Raw genomic sequence first — 18,657 nt, forward strand, 5'->3', positions numbered from 1 at the left:
AGAGAAATGAAAGTATATGTTCACACAAAGACTGTAACCAAATGTTTATAGCTGTTTTATTCATAATTGCCCCAAACTAGAAACAACCCAGAAGCCCATCAATCGGTGAGTAAACAAAGAATGGTACAGCCATATAATGGAATCCTACTCAACCAATAAAAAGAACTACTAACACCTCAGCAATGTGGATGTATCACGAAAGCACTGTGCTAAGTGAAAAAATCCAGACAAAAAGTCTACATAATATATGCTTCTCTTATAAGACATTCTGAAAGGGCAAAACTGTAAAGACAGAATCAGATCAGTGGTTGTCAGAAGCTGGGAGTAGGGAGAAGAGACTGACTATGAAGGAGCACGATGGAATTTTCTGGGGTGATAAAAATGTTTTATATCTTGACTGAAGTTGACAAAATACCAAAGTTTATCAGACTGGATGAAACAAGGGTAGACAAATAGGAAATAGAGACATCTTTCATAGTGTGTTTAAATTTTGAAGGAAAGAGGAAAGTTGCCTATCCTCTAGATTAAGCTGTAACTACAAAAGAATATTTTCTTTTTTAAAAAAAGATTTTATTTATTTACTTATTTGAGAGAGAGAGAAAGCGAGTGTGTGTGAGCAGGGGGAGGGAGAGGGAGAGAGAGAATCCCAAGCAGACTCTGCACAGAGTGCAGAGCCCAACACGGGGCTCAATCCCAGGACCCTGAAAACCTGCCCAAGATGCTATTTGAGATTCTCTTTCTCTAAGATACAATAGGCAAGTTGTTTGCAGACAGTCTAGGCAAACTATTTCTTTGCTTTGATAAGAAGTTAGTTACTTTTAATATAGTTACCTGAAGATTACTTAATTAGTCAACAGTATAGAGAATTTCTTAAAGAATATGGTTATAATCACGTTATCTTAGAAAAAGAGAAAGATACTGAGAAAGAAAAAATATTTACATTTGAATGAGATAAAAGCCTTTAATCATTGGAAGTTAATCCCCTTTTTTGTTATACTGTAATAAAACAGTAAAGCAAGATGACAAACAGAACCTAAAGACAATACATAAGTCCAAGGAGCAAAGTCACTTAGGACTGAGCACCACTGCTGCCTTGGAGGATGAAGGGTCCTTCATTTCCAAGGACAGACTGGGATAAGGATTCTAAAACAGTTGATCTCTAGTCACAGTTGTGGCTCTTCTAGTGGCATGCTGCCTATTTGGAGGATGGTTTCAGATTTGACTCAATTTCTTGGCCTTCCCTGACTTTTTTCTTTGCCACAGCATCCCTCACAAGTAGAGCCTGCTTCAAAAGCCTGAATGTTTTGCTTAATTAGGTGTCTTCATCAACTGTGGATAAAGGAGTGGTAGGATATGAGCTGTTTTTACTGCTAAAACAGCCCTTCCTTGGCAACTGTGATAAGACGCTCAGGGAAGGTCAAGTCCATGGTACCTTGAACCTGCATGAAAGCAAGAGACCACATGGAGCCTTGTGATTCTTTGAATGATGATGCACATTAGTAAAAGAGACTTGGGATCTAGACTGGAATTTGGTCTAGGAAAGAGGATCTAAGCAGGAGGACTCCTTATCCCTTGTGACCTGTATCATCCAAGAAACCTAGATATTGACTGGCCAAGGAATAGGCCGAGTGGATGGAAAGTGCTTACCCAGTTTTATGTTTTGTTACTTTCTTCGTTAATAAGCTCTTAGCAACTGATGATAAGTGTCTGATTTTTCTTCATAATCATTTTATAAACAATGGTATTTTTGAAGGGAGCAAATGAGTTCAGCTTAAAGCACTAATCACATTCATTAATGTAGCACACTAGAGGTAAGATATAGCTAGAATATTTATTACATGGTAGTGTCCTGTTTAGTTCATCTATTTCTTTTGCTAGGATATAAACTCCACAGGAACGGTAACCATTATTCTCTTTATATCTTTATTCCTCCTAACATTAGTCAGGTGCTTATAAAATGTTTTTCTATAAGAGACAAGAAATTTCACAAATGCCTACCTCGGAGATATAATTAATGAAGAATGCTATGGCATAAACTTTAGCATGAGGTCAAAGCCAAGGCCAAAGCCTAATGAGATAAGAGCCTGGCCTGATCCAAGTTTGTCCCAGGAGGCCCATTTGTTCCTCAGGGGAATTCAGGGATGTCAGTCAGCTACAGGGTGGATCTTGATCTGGTTCTCTTTAAGCTCTCTTGGGCACAGGTCAACTTTCCTAAATGATAGCATGTCCAATACAGACTCACCCTTGGCCTTGGGCCAGTCCTGAAATGGCCTCTGGAATGAAAGTCAAGGCCATTGATTAAGTCCTCAGAAGACATGGTCTTTAAACTGCTCTAAACTATCAAACATTTTCTGTGATTACTTTAGAAGTATATTTGTTAATGTATTGTTTCCACTCACTCTTTGGTCAACATTTATGCTCAGGTTTTTGTCATGGATCCAAAAATTATCCTCCAGAATTTATTTCCACTTATCTTTTGCCTATCAAAGCTATATGCCAATAAATAAAATTATCTGTATTTTTTATTCTATTTTGACTCCACTGAAATCATCCTTTAAATTACAGTAAAAAAGCACCCTCTGTATTAATTATCTGTTGTTACATTATAAATTAACCCAAAGCTTAGAGACTTAAGCAACAATAAGCATTTATTATCCACACAGTTGCTATGGATCAAGAAGGAACTTGGGAACAGATTGGCTAAGGTAGTTACAATTCAGAATCTCTATGAGATGCAATCAAGATATTGATCAGAACTGCAGTCATCTGAAGGCTTGACTGGGGTTGAAGGATGCACTTTGAAAATAGTGCATTCATATGGCTAGCAAGTTAGTGCTGGCTTAGAGGAGGAAGAAGTCTCAGTTTCTCACCATGCGGACCTCTCCACAAGACTTCTCCAGATTGAGTGATCCAAGATCAAGAGCAAGGTATGAATTGCAATGTCTTTTATTACCTAGCCTCAGAAGTCACATGTCTTCATTTCACTTCCTCTGTATGCTAATGGAACACAACCAGCCATGCTTCAGTGTGCAAGGGGACTCTGCAAAGGCTGAATACCAGGCAAGGAGGACCATTGAGGGTCATTTGAATACTATATATACTTCCACATTTAAATTTTTTGCACCACAACAAAACCAACAACATGAAACAAACTGCTCACATCTTAGTTGTGGTTTGAGATTTTCATGAACCATCTCAAAGCCCTTTCTTCGGGTTCTATGCACATAGTGGTAATCCTTCTAGCCACTTACTTGATACATCCTAATTCTAACTTAGTAAAAGGCATCTATTTAGACATATGGCTCTTAACTTTTATTGGCTTCTGCACATCTTTGAGAATCTCAATACCTCAGAGGTAATACCCTCCAAAATGTACATACAAGTACACTACTTTACATACAACTTCAAGAGCTTTATGGACTCGCAGAGCTAAGACAAGAAATTCTAACCTACACAGTGTTTTCAGCTGGCCACCAATAAAAATGTCATAGCTAATGCTCATTAATAGGTTTATGTCCAGTATTTGTCGAGGGACTAGCTAACAGTCTATGTAAGTAAAAATAACAAAGAACTTTTATGCAAAGGAGCAAATTCATCCTCGATTTCACAATTGTTATTTTTCTTGATTGACCTGGTAAAGTAAACTGTTTATACTATAGTAGGATTTCTTGAGTTTGGGTTACACTTAACAGATGCATCAGGCTAATATTAAGTATCAACTTTAACATATATATACACAAGGGAATGACTCTCACTAATATCTCATGTCACCAAAAACCTTGCAGCCCCAGTTTTAAACATTACTCACTACCAAACAAGGTTACATTAATGGTGAATGCTGCTCAGAGCACCAGCCAGGTATGGAAAAAGGTAGTTTCTAGGTATAAAGGCAGACAGAAATTCATCACAAGAACTAGTGGTGAACTTACCGTCTCAAGCTTAATTTTTTTTCTGCAGACATGTATCCTATACTGAACAATGGAAACTATGGGTTCTCCAAGTTTATAGAGCTATAATAAGGTAGATAGGCTCCTCTTAACCACTTTCTTTGAATTAGTGTCTCAGTACTTGGTGGTGATTATATAAAAAGATCAGTATTATTTCTCTATACACAATTAATCTCACCAGAATCAGCAGTGATAGCTGCCAAACACGCAGATCCGATATGAGTGTAGCAAGGGGTAGGAGGCATGGAAGGGGGGCAAAGGGGAAGGTAGGGCTCTGCATACTTAACAGATTCACTAAGTCAGTGGTTTGCAAAACTGTGGTCCCAGGGCCAGCAGCACCAGCAGCACCTGGAAACTTGTGAGAAATGCAGATTCTCTGGGCCACCTCATCTCTGATCTACTGAGTCAGAAACTCTGGGGATGGTGTCCAGCTCTCTGAGGTTTAATAAGCCCTCTTGATGATTCTGCTACTTTCTCAAGCTTGAAGACCACTGCTCTTAGTGATTCCTTGCTCCTCAATATAGTCTGAGACTTATTATCTCTAGGTTTGTTAAACAGCTGTGGCTCAATAAAACAAAATTCATAGGTTTATTTTCCTTTCCCATCTTCCACAACCAAAGCTTGTGGATGGATGTAGGACGCAAGTACCATAAAGGAAGAAGAGTAGGTGGGAGAGAGACTTTAGTTTCAAAGCAGATAAACAGAGGTAACTGTTCGAAGAAAAGAAAGAAAGAGAAAAAGAAAGAAAGAAAGAAAGAAAGAAAGAAAGAAAGAAAGAAAGAAAGAAAGAAAGAAAGAAGAAAGAAAGAAAGAGAAAGAAAGAAAGAAAGAAAGAAAGAAAGAAAGAAAGAAAGAAAAAAGGAAGGAAGGAAGGAAGAAGGAAGGAAGGAAAGAAAGAAACAAAGAAACAAAGAAAGAAACAAAGAAAGAAAGAAAAAGAAAGAAAGAAAGAAAGAAGAGAGAGAGAGAAAAAGAAAGAAAGAAAGAAAAAAGAGAGAGAGAAAGAGAGAGAAAAAGAAAGAAAGAAAGAGAAAGAAAAAAAAGAAACAAAATAAGAAAAGTGCCTAGAAAGAAATATCCCTAAAAAGATCTTGACACCGCTAATGCTTATCCTTTAATGCCTTTTAAATTATTTGATAATATAATTTACAGGAAGTTTATTTAGTGTTAATGCCTGCGGTCCCTTTGTGGCCTATGAACCTCTGGCCATGAAAAGGAATGCTTGAAATGGATGTTTCTGGGATACCACAAAAACCTTACAGATGACATGTGAGCATGGGTTATGATGACTTTGGAAAACACTACAGTAAATACTTGTTGTCTTAATTTTCGGACATAAGTGAAAACAGATGCTTGGAATAAATGGCCAATTAAGAACAAGTGTTATATAATGCAATTCAGCTGACAAATTTAGGGGATTATAAAATTAAATTGTGTTCTTTGTAAAGAGCTGAGAAAGGCACCTGAAAGTATTTGAAAAAGCATGACACATTGGTGAAAAATTGTGAAAGTGAGATTTCTTGCCAAGAGTATGTGGAGAAGGAATTTTGACTAACAAGGAGTGTGAAGTATTGTTACTTCCTTAAGTGACTTAAGGATATTTTCAATTAGTCTTTCTGGAGATTGAGTTGTAGTATCAATATTTAAAATTTGAGTTACTGTTTTCCAAAACAGGATAATAAAAATAATCACTTGCTCCAGTGAAAGACTGTTTATAAAGATTTTTTAACTAGATTGTTCCATATAAGAGCAAAACCCTAAACCACATAATACCAGTATGTTCATCAGTCAAAAATCAGTGGTGCACCACACCAACTTTAACCCATTTCTAGCTCTTTCATCTATTTCATATTTATTGGTTTTTGGTTAGCATCTCAAGGAGAACCAGAGCAATAATGCAGCATGGCACACACGTGTGTAAGCACCCATACCTGGATCTGGAAACCTATTTTTTTCACTAGTCATTATTACTGTAAGTCATTGTTGAAAAGGTCTAGAAGCCAATAGAATATATAAAGTTTCTGTGGCAGAGATACTGGAGTTCTTCCAGCAAAAGGGTTAGAACTTGAAAAAGACATGAAAGCAGAAAAGAGGAGGCTGGAAAGAGAGAAAGATTTGGAAGGCATCTGTTGAGTATAGCAAAGCAAAGGGGGAGCCGGAGAAAGAGATCAAAGAGGGAGACTGGCACATTGAAATGGTATTAAATGCCTGCAACTGTGATCCACTTGCCAATTTGAAGATCACATTTTATGGGGACATTTGATACAGAAACTCGGTTTCAAGGAAATGTTGGCTACCTGTGAAATGAAGAGAAACATGGCGTTTGAGCTTAAGATCTAATTCAATGAGCCCCTGGAAAACTGCAAAGTTCTCAGCAAGTTCTTCAAAACATCAAACCCCAACAACTACAATGGAACAAAAATCAAGGAATAAATAGAAAAGTGAGCTTACAAAATATCACTGTGGTATCTGGCTTTTATCTTGCATATGTTGTTGCCATAATTCAAGAGATGTAATAACTTAGGCCATCTTCAAAAACATTTAAGAACGAACTGTGGTGTTAATATACAGTTATGGTTTGTCCAATCTGATAGGCACAGAGCTTATCAGATGAATGTAAATTTGTGCTTTTTGCAAGAAGCTTGCTGATGCCAGGATGAAGGAGTGGGAAGCCATATTTTCAGTCAAGTGGGACATTTAGCATGACACAGAAACACTCACTATTCCCTCGAAAAAATTATGAAGTGTGCATTGTTTTCCAAAGGAATGATTCCTGCTATATCTGAACAGATAAAGAGTCAGCTGTGAGGTGAAAATGAGGGCCCAAGTGGCCTGCAGAACAGGCTGGGGATGGAAGCAACAAAAAGAGAGGGCAGGGGAAAAGTCCCATTGGGTGGCTCATCCGACCAGCGCAGTCCCTGAGAGTCGGCTAGACAGAGCGTCACACGCAGCCAGGGGACGTTCAAGTCACGCAGAACCGCATCCCACGGATATGTGGGGATAAAACTGACCAACGACCACAACCTGTGCTCCCAAATCTTTCAGGATAAAAGGTAAATCTGCTGTGAGCAGGGCCCTCCAAACCCCTGCAGAGCACTGGACAAAGGAACAGGAGCAGGATGCTGATGGCAAGAATTTTGCTTAAAACATCCATATGCTTCAAGAATCCGTGGGTCTTCTCCTCAGGCCCCGAGTCACTGTGCGGCTGACCCACGACGGGCCCCGGTTCAGGCAGCTCTGCCAACCAGCCGCGGAGCACTCTGGTAGCTCCACGTCCTTTCAGGAAGGGTCCAGGGGACCAGAGCCTCCCGGCCGTCTTCCTCTAGCCGCCTTGTCAGGGAGAGGATTTTCAAAAACGCATCTGGTCTTCACACCTCCTTTCTCTCCCTCCTTTTTTTTTTTTTTTTTGAGAGAGAGATAGTGTGAGAGAGCACGGCGGGGTGAGCAGGACCGGGGTGAGCAGCAGGCAGGCGGGGAGCCCCATACAGGACTTCATCCCAGGACCCTCAGATCATGACCAGAGCCAAAGGCGACGCTTAACAGACTGAGCCGCCCAGGTGTCCCTTCACATCCTCTCTTACTTAGGTTAAGAAAGTTACCACCAATAAATAAATAAATAAATAAATAAATATTAAAAATAAATAAAACAAAACAAAAACCAACCACTTAAAGTCACCATACTATTATTTATTAGTGGAAGCTAGAAAGAGAACTGTTGTTTTTATTATACCCTTTTCTCAGGGAAGCAGCTCTGATTTCAGCGAGGTCAGGTCACTTGCCCAGACTCGCATTTACTCCTGCACCTCGCCCACTAGCCCCTGTTGCTATTTTCCAGTATTTTCCATTTCAATTCACCAATTCACGATGAAACTCCAGATTAAACCTCCATGGAAGAACATGGCCAGCATCATTTTCCTTCTAATTCTGGTAAAAATATGAGTAATTAGGGAATTCTTCTGTGACAACAGGATCATTGGGGTGTTTGAAGAGGATGAGCCTGCAGAGGGAAGGAGGGGCTGTCCTTCAGATCATCTGATACCTTGTCCTACCCTTACCACTTAGAGAGCTTTTCACTCCGTCTGGGAAAGTGAAAGGAAAAGAAAATTCTGTCCCGTATCCCCTGCTGGCATATCTGTGACAGGACTGAATTCCAGAGTTCTCTGCCCCCATGACATTGGCAGCTGCCCCAAACTCCTCCTTCAACGACAGAATCTGCTGCTCTCCGGAGAGGAAGGCCTGCTAGGGCTCGCAGGCACACGTGTGCACCGCGGACTCTCCGCAGGGCCTTGGAAAACCGGAATGTTTTCTTATCAGTTAACAGAATGGAAGAATCAAAGAATGGCATTTAAGGAGAAAGGAAATCTGCAACTCTATTTGGGATCTTGTCAGAAGCAAAATACCCGAGCTTTGTTAGCAAGGGTTTATTCTCCACTCAGAGAGGAGAGACCTTTGGTTTTATTAGAAACTCAGTAGAATACATTTCAAATATTATAAACCAACCCAGGTGCCCACAAATTATCCTTAACATAAAACAGAAGATAAGTTGGAATGTATTCGGTAAACGTGCACAATTAAAGGAACAATTTCCAAAGGTGATTCATATAACTTGGACCTTCTAGTAGGGAAATTCACTGTACATTTGCTTAACTCCTGTATTTTACATTAACTAGGATCATGGAGTGCTTTCTTTGTTTTTCTTAATATATTACATTAATTCATTTTTTCATATATGTATAATGGAATAGCATACTCTTACAAATTTTTGCTAAATAAGGATAAAGAATTAAGACACAAACAGTTTCATCTAAAAGAAAAAAATATACTTTTCTGTGGCCAAATAGTTTTTTTTTTTTAAAGATTGTATTTATTTATTTGAGAGAGAGAGGGAGAGCATGAGCAGGGTGAGGGGCAGAGAGAAGAGCAGCTCTTTGCTGAGCAGGGAGCCCGATGCGGAACTTGATCCCAGAACTCCAGGATCTTGACCTGAGCTGAAGGCAGATGCTTAACTGACTGAGCCACCCAGGTGCCCTTGTGGCCAAATAGTTTTAATATAACTTTCTCAAACTCCTTGAAGGCAGGAAATGTCTTACTCATCTTTGTAATCCTAATATTGATTTTTTTTAAAATGCTAATTGAATAACAGTATGAATAAATTTAAGTCCAGTCCTGAAAAACACAATCAACCATAGTTTCTCAGATCTAGTTTCTGAGATTTTAAAAAGTAGAGATTAGCACTTATTTTCTAATGCCAAAAACAAATGCTAATCTCAGTTTTAAACATTTCCTTATTCTATGTAGTCTGAGAAGGGAGTCTCAAAAATTTTCCAAATAAGGCTTTAAAATTGTAGAACAAAGCAGCAAAAAATTAAAAATCATCTTTGAATTGATGTTAAAACTGAAATAGCAAAATGCTTTACTTCTAACTTTTAAATTTTACTCCGTGCTCAAAACCATAGATTGGTGGTTCTCAACTCTGTTTATATTGGAACCACCTGAGGAATTTTTTTTTAAGGTTTTATTTATTTATTTGACAGAGATAGAGACAGACAGCCAGCTAGAGAGGGAACAGAAGCAGGGGGACTGGGAGAGGAAGAAGCAGGCTCACAGCGGAGGAGCCTGATGTGGAGCTCGATCCCAGAATACTGGGATCACGCCCTGAGCCAAAGGCAGACGCTTAACCACTGTGCCACCCAGGTGCCCCAGGAACCACCTGAGGAATTTTTAAAACTCTCCCACCCCGGGCCAATCAAATGATAACTGAGTAGGGAAGCACAACAACACTGATACTTTTGACAACTTTCAGTTACTCTAATGTGCAGTGAGGGTTACAACTATCAGGATAGATGTTATCGTATTTGTACTCAGAGCTAAACTTACTTTTTTTTTTTAATTATTTTGAGAGAGAGGGAGAGAGAGCATGAGCCAGGAGAGGAGCAGAGGGAGAGCAGCAGTGGGAGAGAATCTCAAGCAGACTTCATGCTGAGTGCAGAGCTGGACATGGGGCTTGATCTCACAACCCTGAGATCATGATGGGAGCTGAAATCAAGGGTTAACTTGCTTAACTGACTGAGCCACCCCAGTGCCCCAAGAGCTAAGCTCACTTTAAAAGAAAACGTTGAATTGTTACATCATCAGAGAAGCTTGAACTGGACCTCAATTTTATCTAAAACTAATTTCTAATCTGACCAGCAGGTGCTTGGAGCAGGTGGGCTTTGTTTGGTTTTCTAATGCACTGACTTTAGTTGTATAGTCTGCGACCGGAGAACAGTAATGAACTGTCTATGAAGGTGTCACATCTTCTACCTCCTTTTCAGAGTCCCACAAGGAGGAACATTAGCGGACTTCATAGCTTGCTATACCAAGAGAGCCTAAAAACCTCAGGCTACCTTTAAGGTTCCCAAATTTCTATCCAAATCACTGGGAATACAAGTCAGGGTTTTGTTAGATCAGGGAAACCTACAGCACACCCTAAAATTCTCACCGTGCAAGGTTCTTGGTGGGGACCCCAAGCTAACATGAGTGGCAGAGTGAGCCCTGATTCAGTCTTCCTGTCCACATAACTTCAACAACATAGACTGAGACCATGAACTTCACCCTTCTTACCAAGTACCTCCTGAGCCTCTGGAATAATCCCAATGTAAGAAGAGACCGTGGGCTACAGTAAAACACACACACAGCATACTTTGGTGTTAAACATTCTGCAAGGTTCTAGATATCATGTTAAGAATATATCCTGTGCACAACCTAAATTTTGTTTTGATTCCTAGAGCATATGGAAGAATTGTTTTATTAACAACAAAAAAAAATCTGAAAGAAGCTCCTTCGTTTCCTCCAGTTGTCTCCATCACATCCACTAATACAAGTATACTTTCTTCCTCCAAACACAAATTTAATTTGACCTTGTAACAACTCCTTCATTTACTGGAGAATCCACCCACTGGCTGTTTCAGAAGCATATTTTATGGAAATTGTGTCATCAACTCAATAGGGGCTACTTTCTTAATATTTATACATTTTGTTAAAGAAAATTTTTGCCTTGTCTTACGTTTTCTCTTTCTGCTTGAGAGATGGTGGCATCCAAGTCTTACAATGAAAAGCAGAGCTTCTATTTGGGGAGAATTTACTTTGCATATCTTTCTACATGGGACTGACCACATTTGATGTGCCACGGAGGAAATCAGCAGAGGAATCTAGGCATTGACTGGACTCTTGCATACAGAAAATTGTGTCCTCAGTATTTACATTAAGTCTTTGTGCTTATCATATTTATCTCTATTCTCAGCAATTTCCTAGAATTGAGCCTAACCATGTAGGGAGACAAACTGGCAGTGAGCCTAATGGGCATCTGTCACTGAAGGCTGAATTCTATGGGGAGAGGATGGGTGCTAATGCTCAAACGGTTGTATTCTCTGGAGTTACATTTCCTCTATTCATAGTTCCACTATAACACTTACTAGTTACATGACCCCAACAGCCATTGACCATTTTGTGGTGGGTAGTTTCTAAGATAACCCCCAATAATCCCTGTTTCCTGGTAGTCATTCTCTTGTGTAATCACCTTATATGACAGGAAATGAGTTGCTTCTAACCAATGGAAAAGGTGATAGGCTTTCCCTTCCATGATTAGGCTACATAAGATTATAATTTTCTTCTTGCCTGCAGATTCATCTGGGCTTGTACACTTTGATAAAGTAAGCAGCCATAATAGAAAGGCCCATGTGGCAAAGACCTGACGTGACCTCTGGTCAATAGCCAGTGTTCCTCAAGAAACTGAATTTTACCAACAACCACAAGAAGTTCCAACTCTCTGTTCAGCCTTCATGTGAGGCCCTAGCCCTGGCCAACTCTCTGTTCAGCCTGTGAAAGACACCCTAGGAGAGGCCCCAGCTAAGCCAGACTCAGTCTCCTCACAGCAACTGTGAGACAATAAATTTGGCTTGTTTCCAGCTGATGCATTTGTGGTAATTTGTTATGCATCAGTAGATACCTAACAAACTTTTTATACTTAGTTTCTCATCTGTAGAATAGAAGAAATAATAACATATCTTTAATAGACGTGAGGATAAAATGAGATAATTTATCTAAACACTTAGCGTTAAACACCATGCCTGCTATAGAGTAATATGGTTATCATCTTTGTATTTATTAAGCAGTTTTTTAAAAAAATATTTATTTATTTGAGAGAGAGTGCACCAGTGGGGGGAGGCACAAAGGAAGAGATGAAAAGCAGACTCCCTGATGAGCACTGAGCCTGATGTAGGACTCGATCTCAGGACCTTGAGATCCTTACCTGAGCTGAAATCAAGAATCGGATGCTTTACTAACTGAGCCACCCTGGTGCCCCTGTTATCATATTCTTTAAATGTGATTTTAACAGAATGTATGTATTGAAACCATTGTTTTTCTATCTTTAGCATGTTCTTTCTTTAGCTGATACTATTTATTTTTACATTTTTATTTTACTATTCTAATACCTCTCACTCTAGATTATCCTATTTATATTTTAATTTTGTATTTATTCTTAGATCACTTTAAGTTCATATATTTCAACATTCTTTTTTTTTATACCTACTTTTATAATGACAATCAGGAAACAAGCAAAAGGAAAACCTTTGAGGATGGTGACCCAGATAGAAAGGTGGGTCACATCTCCTGAATGACCCTCTCTTTATTAGACACCTTACTTTTGTCTCAGACAAACTTTCTGTCAACTCACAGTAACCTACAAAAACATTTTAGCTGTCTTTTCTGTGATTCAGTATAGACAAATTCTTCTCTTCTCAATTGTTCCCCTGTGCCCCATTAACTTAAAAGAGGGAGAGAGGCTAAAATTCCTTACTGCTCATTGTCTCATAGTCTGATTTAGCATTCTACAAAACTAAACTAAACCAGTGAATGTATCATTCACACAGGGGAGCTTTATTTTTAAACCTTGAGTTCTAAACATGATAGTCTCAGCATAAAAACAAATTATATTTAATCAATTTTTACATTCCTAATATAAGTGGCTCTTATAGCAAGGGCTGGATCTATTCAGTTTTACCTAGGAGATGCTTAATAAACATGGCTCGAATAGACAAACAAATCAATAAAACTGCCAAGAAACTTTAGAGCTGTCAAAGATGCTAAACTAATTTTCCCATGGTTTTCAAACTTTTTTGCTTCCTTTTAGCAGGGGAGCCATTTTTTTCCCTTGTACTCTTCTACAGTGAAAGTACATAAATACATACCACTTATTAAAAGCAGAGTCCCACCCACTCCAGGCTCCTTTTGCACTCCGCACTATTTTCCCCCCAACATCCCTGCCCTAAGATTAAAAGAGATCCTCTCCAGCCCCTCACAAGTATCAGCTACCTTTGGGGAAATGGACTGGGCCATTGGAGTGACACATGAAATTTTGTCAAAGGGAGATTGGGAGGTATCCATGGAGAGTGAGAACCAGACCCCAGGTTAGTGTCTGGGGAGGTTCATAGAGCAAGACATTAGGAGTCCTCCTCTCCAAAGGCAAGCTTCTATTCCATCTTTGTCATCAATCTTGGGGAGTCAGGCAGATAGAGACAGGGAAGACACAGTTGCATCCTGTGTGGACTTCCCAGTCCTGGCTTCTTCTCTGAGTACTTCAACACCCGCTGCGCACAGGTACCTGGGGGGTTGCCCGGGGGCTGGCCATGCAGCCACCTTTGTTGGGAAGGCCCCTCACCTCTCAGCCATCCTCCTACTTGCCCCAACTTATATGTGCCTTCCATGGCTCTACTTAAGTACTTACCCTCTCCTAATTCTTGATCCTTTCAGGCTGGATTGGGTCCTTTTGGCTGTTCTTAAATCTCTTTGAGCTTCACCCAAATTGAAGGATAATCTCACTCTATTGTAATTGTTTCTTTACATCCCTATCTCCTCCATTAACTGGTCAGCTCCTTGAAGACAGGTACGAAGCTGTGTCTCCCTAGCCTCAGTGCTCTGCATATACATGGAATATAATTTGTTACCTGAATAAATTAGCATATCTTCACATAAAGCAGGGAACTGATTTTACACAGAAATTAAGGGTATAGTCTTTTGCCACTTGCTGACTGTACAACTTTGGGCAAATCACTTAAACACTCTGGACACAATTTTATGCTCTGTAAAATAAGAAAAGTAGAATACCTGCTTAACAGGGAGCTTTGCGAATTTAGATTTTCCACATTAAAGATATTTAGCCCTAAATTACCACAGGCAATCTGAGCTCAAAAAATGTTGATAAGAGTTATTAATAACTGTGGAGTTGTTATTGTTACCATCTGCCCCTGTTTTTTGTCCTTGGAATCCGTGATTTCCACCCTGTCAGGTAAGAAGCTGAGGCAAAGAGCCAGCTGCCTCTTCGCTCTGCCACATGCCAAAAGTCACGCCCAAGAGCCTTACGCCTTCAGGCTCTCTCATTACACTTGTATCTTGGATGTTCCTCTGTGATTTTCCTCACACGTACCTCAGGACTGATAGCGTTAGCTGGAAATAGTAGCCTTCGCCTTCTGGCTGATTACCATCTTCTACACACAGGAGTTTCTGCAGAGAGGTATGTCAAGCCCCTCATGTCCCACTATAAGCTTTTGTTGGCTCCCTTCACTACGTATTGTTCTCTGTGGTTTTTATCTTAGCCTGGTATGCGACGGGGAAGAAAAGTTCTGGGTGCCAAGAATAAAGATTCCAAAAGGTAGCTGGAGGACAGGGGCTTTCAAAAGTGTAAAACAATGTGGTGATTCTTCTCAGGGCCTGTATGTTATGGCTTAATTCTCTTCCTGAAAAACAAGTTCAGGGGGATCTCTCCAGGAAGCTCTGTGAGGCCTTACCAACCCCCGGGGAAAGCTGATCCTGAGGCAAAGGTACAGCTTTCCATAGAGAAGAGCAATGTTTGGTCTTGACAATCAAACACTGGTTGATGATGGTCAGGCGAGAGCCCAGGAGAGGTCTTCCCTTGCTGTCTGTAGAGCAACACTGAAGGCCTTTGCCCCACCTTTCTGCCAAGAATATGATGCCAAAATGTATTGCCCTTCCAGAGACCTGTCAGTCTGGACACAAGATCACTAATTATAGTGTACATATTTTTAAATATTGATCCATTTTTCTATGGCCCAATTAATATTATAGCTCATCTCATTTAATTCTAAAACACAATGAGATAGTTATCATTATTCCCCTTTTACAGATGAGAAAAATGAGGCTTAGCAAAGGTAAATGATTTGCCAAAACACATACTCATTAAGTGGCAGAGAGGAGAAGAGATCCATTAGTAATAGTCTCTAACTTTATTCTAAGCTTTTGAAAAGTAAGAAAGACTCTTCCAATGTCTTATTTTCTATAACAAAGAATGTGGCTAAGTATGCAAATAGACATAAGACAAGGGACAAATGATACCTTATTTAACAAATAATTTTTCTTACAAATAGCCAACTATATATATCTCAACTATATATGACAACTAGACAGATATATAGATATAATAATTTGTGTATGTGTGTATATAGGATATGTTCTTGGGAAAATGTGAAGATTAAGATAATGGTTATGATATTTGTAGGAAACATTGTATTCACGAGAAGGGTAGCATTCACACATGCACTGCACAATGTAACTCAAAAGGTTTGGGGTAGAGAAGTGTGCTCACCAGGCAGGAAACAGGGTGGGACATGGATTTCTGACTTGAATCCAGTCCTGGTTCTGCCATCAATGGGGGAAAGTTACTAACGCTCCTACCTCTGGTTGTCTTCATTTGTAAAATAAACAGTTAAGCTAGGGCGGTGGCTCTCAAATATTGGCCTGTGATGAAATTTCCCTTAGTTGATGGTGAAAAGAGAAAAATAAAAACAATAGACTTATTTGTATAAATTCATTTATTTTATAAATACGCTAAAATGGTTTGCGTTGATGAACAATGGGGATTTTGTTTCCTCTTTGAACATCTCACACAATTCAAGTATGTCCTCTATAATGCAACCCTGATAGTGAAAGCATATCTGTCTTTTCACCAGTTCATAAATCGAAGTCTGGCAACCACTCAATTAACCACTAATGTCCTGTCCAGCTTCAAAACTCTATCCTCTTCTTCAATCACAGATGATACAAAACTAACTCGAAAGTAGGAAGGAAAAAGATGAGAAACCCTTTTTATTCCCCTCCCTTCCTTGTTCTTGTTTAGCTCAGCATTTCCCCAAATACGTTCCGTGAAATACAAGCCCCTGGCAAGATATTACAGCTATTTCACCAGGAAAAGGAGTCTTAGTCAAATGAGTTTGAGAAACAATGTGTTAAAAATGTTGGGCAGGTTTTTTTACTAAGTGTCAGACCTTGTGAAATTCTCACATCTGTTGGGACTCCCCAAAAGAAGACAAAGCACGAACACTCCTTAAATTATTGGTGAACAGATGCCTGCCCAGCCCCCTTTTGAGGACAGTACACCTATTCTTGGAACACAGTTTGAGAAAGGTGACTTCAGCTAAAAGAAAGTGCCTCAGTAGCTTCCATAATAAAGAAAAGACATAGTATCAGAGACAAGGGGACTGCCAATTATTTTATAATATAATTATTTTAATTTGACAGGGCTTTTTAACAATTACCAAAACCATGGATATTTCTTAAAATTACAAAGGAAACCTGGATGAAAATTCTTCAAATTAAAGTGCAATGAACTAAAGTTTCATGGCCATTTGGGGCAACTTTTTTTTTTAACCATAACGAATAAAGGAAAACTGTGTCAAGAGATTTGTACCCAGTGATTGCAACACGATAATTAAAGCATTTGGAATTTGCAGAAGTCTGCAATAACAAAATTAAGGCTATCATCCCTACACAGTGAATATGAGGTAAAATAAAACCATCTGTAGGTATTGAGCCTGAGAAAACTCAACTGCTCTCAAATGATGTGTCCTTGTTAAATATTTCAGCAGGAGGAACAATTAATTCTCAATGCTTGTGCCTCTTAACTGATTTACTTAAACACTTTCACTACAATCAAGAAACAAAATTCTTAATAGAAGGAAAAGATCTAATAGTATATGTACGTATGTATGTATTTCTGCATAATTATCTGATCAGAGTTAAGAAGATTTACTCAGCCCTTTTTATTGCTTTTTACATCACCAAGCGAAAAATCAACTAGCTAAACCCTCCAGCCCTCACATTCTAGATTCAAGTTTCACTTACTACACTGAGGAGAGAACAGTTTTCACTTGGGACAAGATGATTTTGGAACGAACTATGCAAAGGGAGGACCTAGGAAGGATCTTTTGGATAGTCTGACACTAACAACCTTTCTTTCTGATTCTAGACACACCAGGTTTTTGACAAGCCTGTGGCTCTGCATTACCTCCAATATTTTCCATCATAACTGTATAGTAAGTTCAGCCTGTTTTTCATAATCCTGCTGACTACAACAGCCTGCAGCCATAAAAAGCCTTCACTGACCTGGAGTTGGCTTAGAAAGTGCCCCTGCAGAGAAACAAGAAAAGCACATGCAATGTTTACATTTAAGGACAGGACAGAGGCAAGCCCTTGTGGAGGTGCTGATAGGCACAAAAGATTTTTAGCTCTAAATTTGGAAAGTTTAATTTTCTTTTGATGGCATTTGTAAACAAAATACCAACACTAAAATGAGAGCAATTTAGCCAGGGAAAGGGGGAGTGTCCTGTCCAGCAGATCAAACCCTCTTCCAAACTCCCCTGGAGAGAAGTGTCTACAAATTAGCACATGACCCTCTTTGGTGTGCCCTGCCCAGTGTCTCTCAACCCCTAAGTTAGCAAGTACACATGAGGTTTACACCATCCAAAGTTTCAGAATTAGCTTCTTTTAAATCTAAAGCCAGTATTGGTTTAGTCTCTGGGAAGGGGAATAAAAACACCATACAACGCTTTTTAGAAGACTACCATACCCATTACATATGACTCAATATACAAATACTATAGTTTGAATCTATAGCATTCAAGCTACTGTGAACATCTGTTAAACCTAAGAAGTTGGTCTTTTTTGCATCAAAGAGATCCAATTGAAGAGTAAATACCAGAGGGGGGAAAGAAGTAAAAGTTTAAGCAACTCCTTCAAACACATCTAAACTTTGACTCTCCACCGAATAACTGTATTCCCCCCACCCCCAATCTGATAAAGTAGATCACATTTAATATCAACATTTAAAAACGAGTATCTTTCAAAAACTATTTTTTAAAACACAAAACAGCAGGGCTACTTGCCTTTTGGCAATTTCTGTGCATTTCCCAGGGCTAGTGCAATACTTCCACAGAGAAGTAGACACCCCAAGCTGGAGAGCATGTTGCATTTGCCACCTCGCACGGGGAGTGATGCTGGTGGGTGTCCCGCAACCCTGGAGCTGCATTTAAGTGGAGTGTCTCCCAGTGACAGAGGCGGGAGGCTGCACTTCGCTCTGCTGTGGGCTTACTCACAGGGGGTGGAGACAAGATGACATCACACCCTTTCCCACACACACCAAAAAAAAAAAAAAAAAAGAAGGCGGCACAACAGCAAAAAACATACCATCACGTTTCTCTCTGCTAGTTTCTAACTGTCCCTTCTCTCTGTGGTATGAAAATTGAAATTTTGGTCACTCTGTATTTGTGAAAGAAAAAGTATTTAGGCAACTCTTAGCCATTCGATGAACTACTTTTAAAAATCCAGAAAAGGCATACCCCAAACCATTGGAACAGAATAAAACCTTATTAAGAAGGAA

The 18,657-nt window shown here is 39.4% G+C and overlaps 1 protein-coding gene across 17 annotated transcripts in view; it reads right to left on the bottom strand.

Annotated features, from left to right (window-relative positions):
- ABI3BP (ABI family member 3 binding protein) overlaps positions 1-18,347 on the bottom strand; it is a 241,368-nt gene extending 223,021 nt beyond the window's left edge. For all 17 annotated transcript variants that reach the window (XM_019797315.2, XM_019797321.2, XM_034657432.1 and 14 more), the window contains exon 1: positions 18,164-18,347. In XM_019797315.2, coding sequence (XP_019652874.1) covers positions 18,164-18,242 — 79 coding nt within the window. In that variant the 5' untranslated portion in view covers positions 18,243-18,347. The remainder of the gene's footprint in view (positions 1-18,163) is intronic.
- Between the last annotated feature and the right edge of the window lie 310 nt (positions 18,348-18,657).

This window comes from Ailuropoda melanoleuca, chromosome 1 (genome assembly GCF_002007445.2).
Source record: "Ailuropoda melanoleuca isolate Jingjing chromosome 1, ASM200744v2, whole genome shotgun sequence".
NCBI lineage: Eukaryota > Metazoa > Chordata > Mammalia > Carnivora > Ursidae > Ailuropoda > Ailuropoda melanoleuca.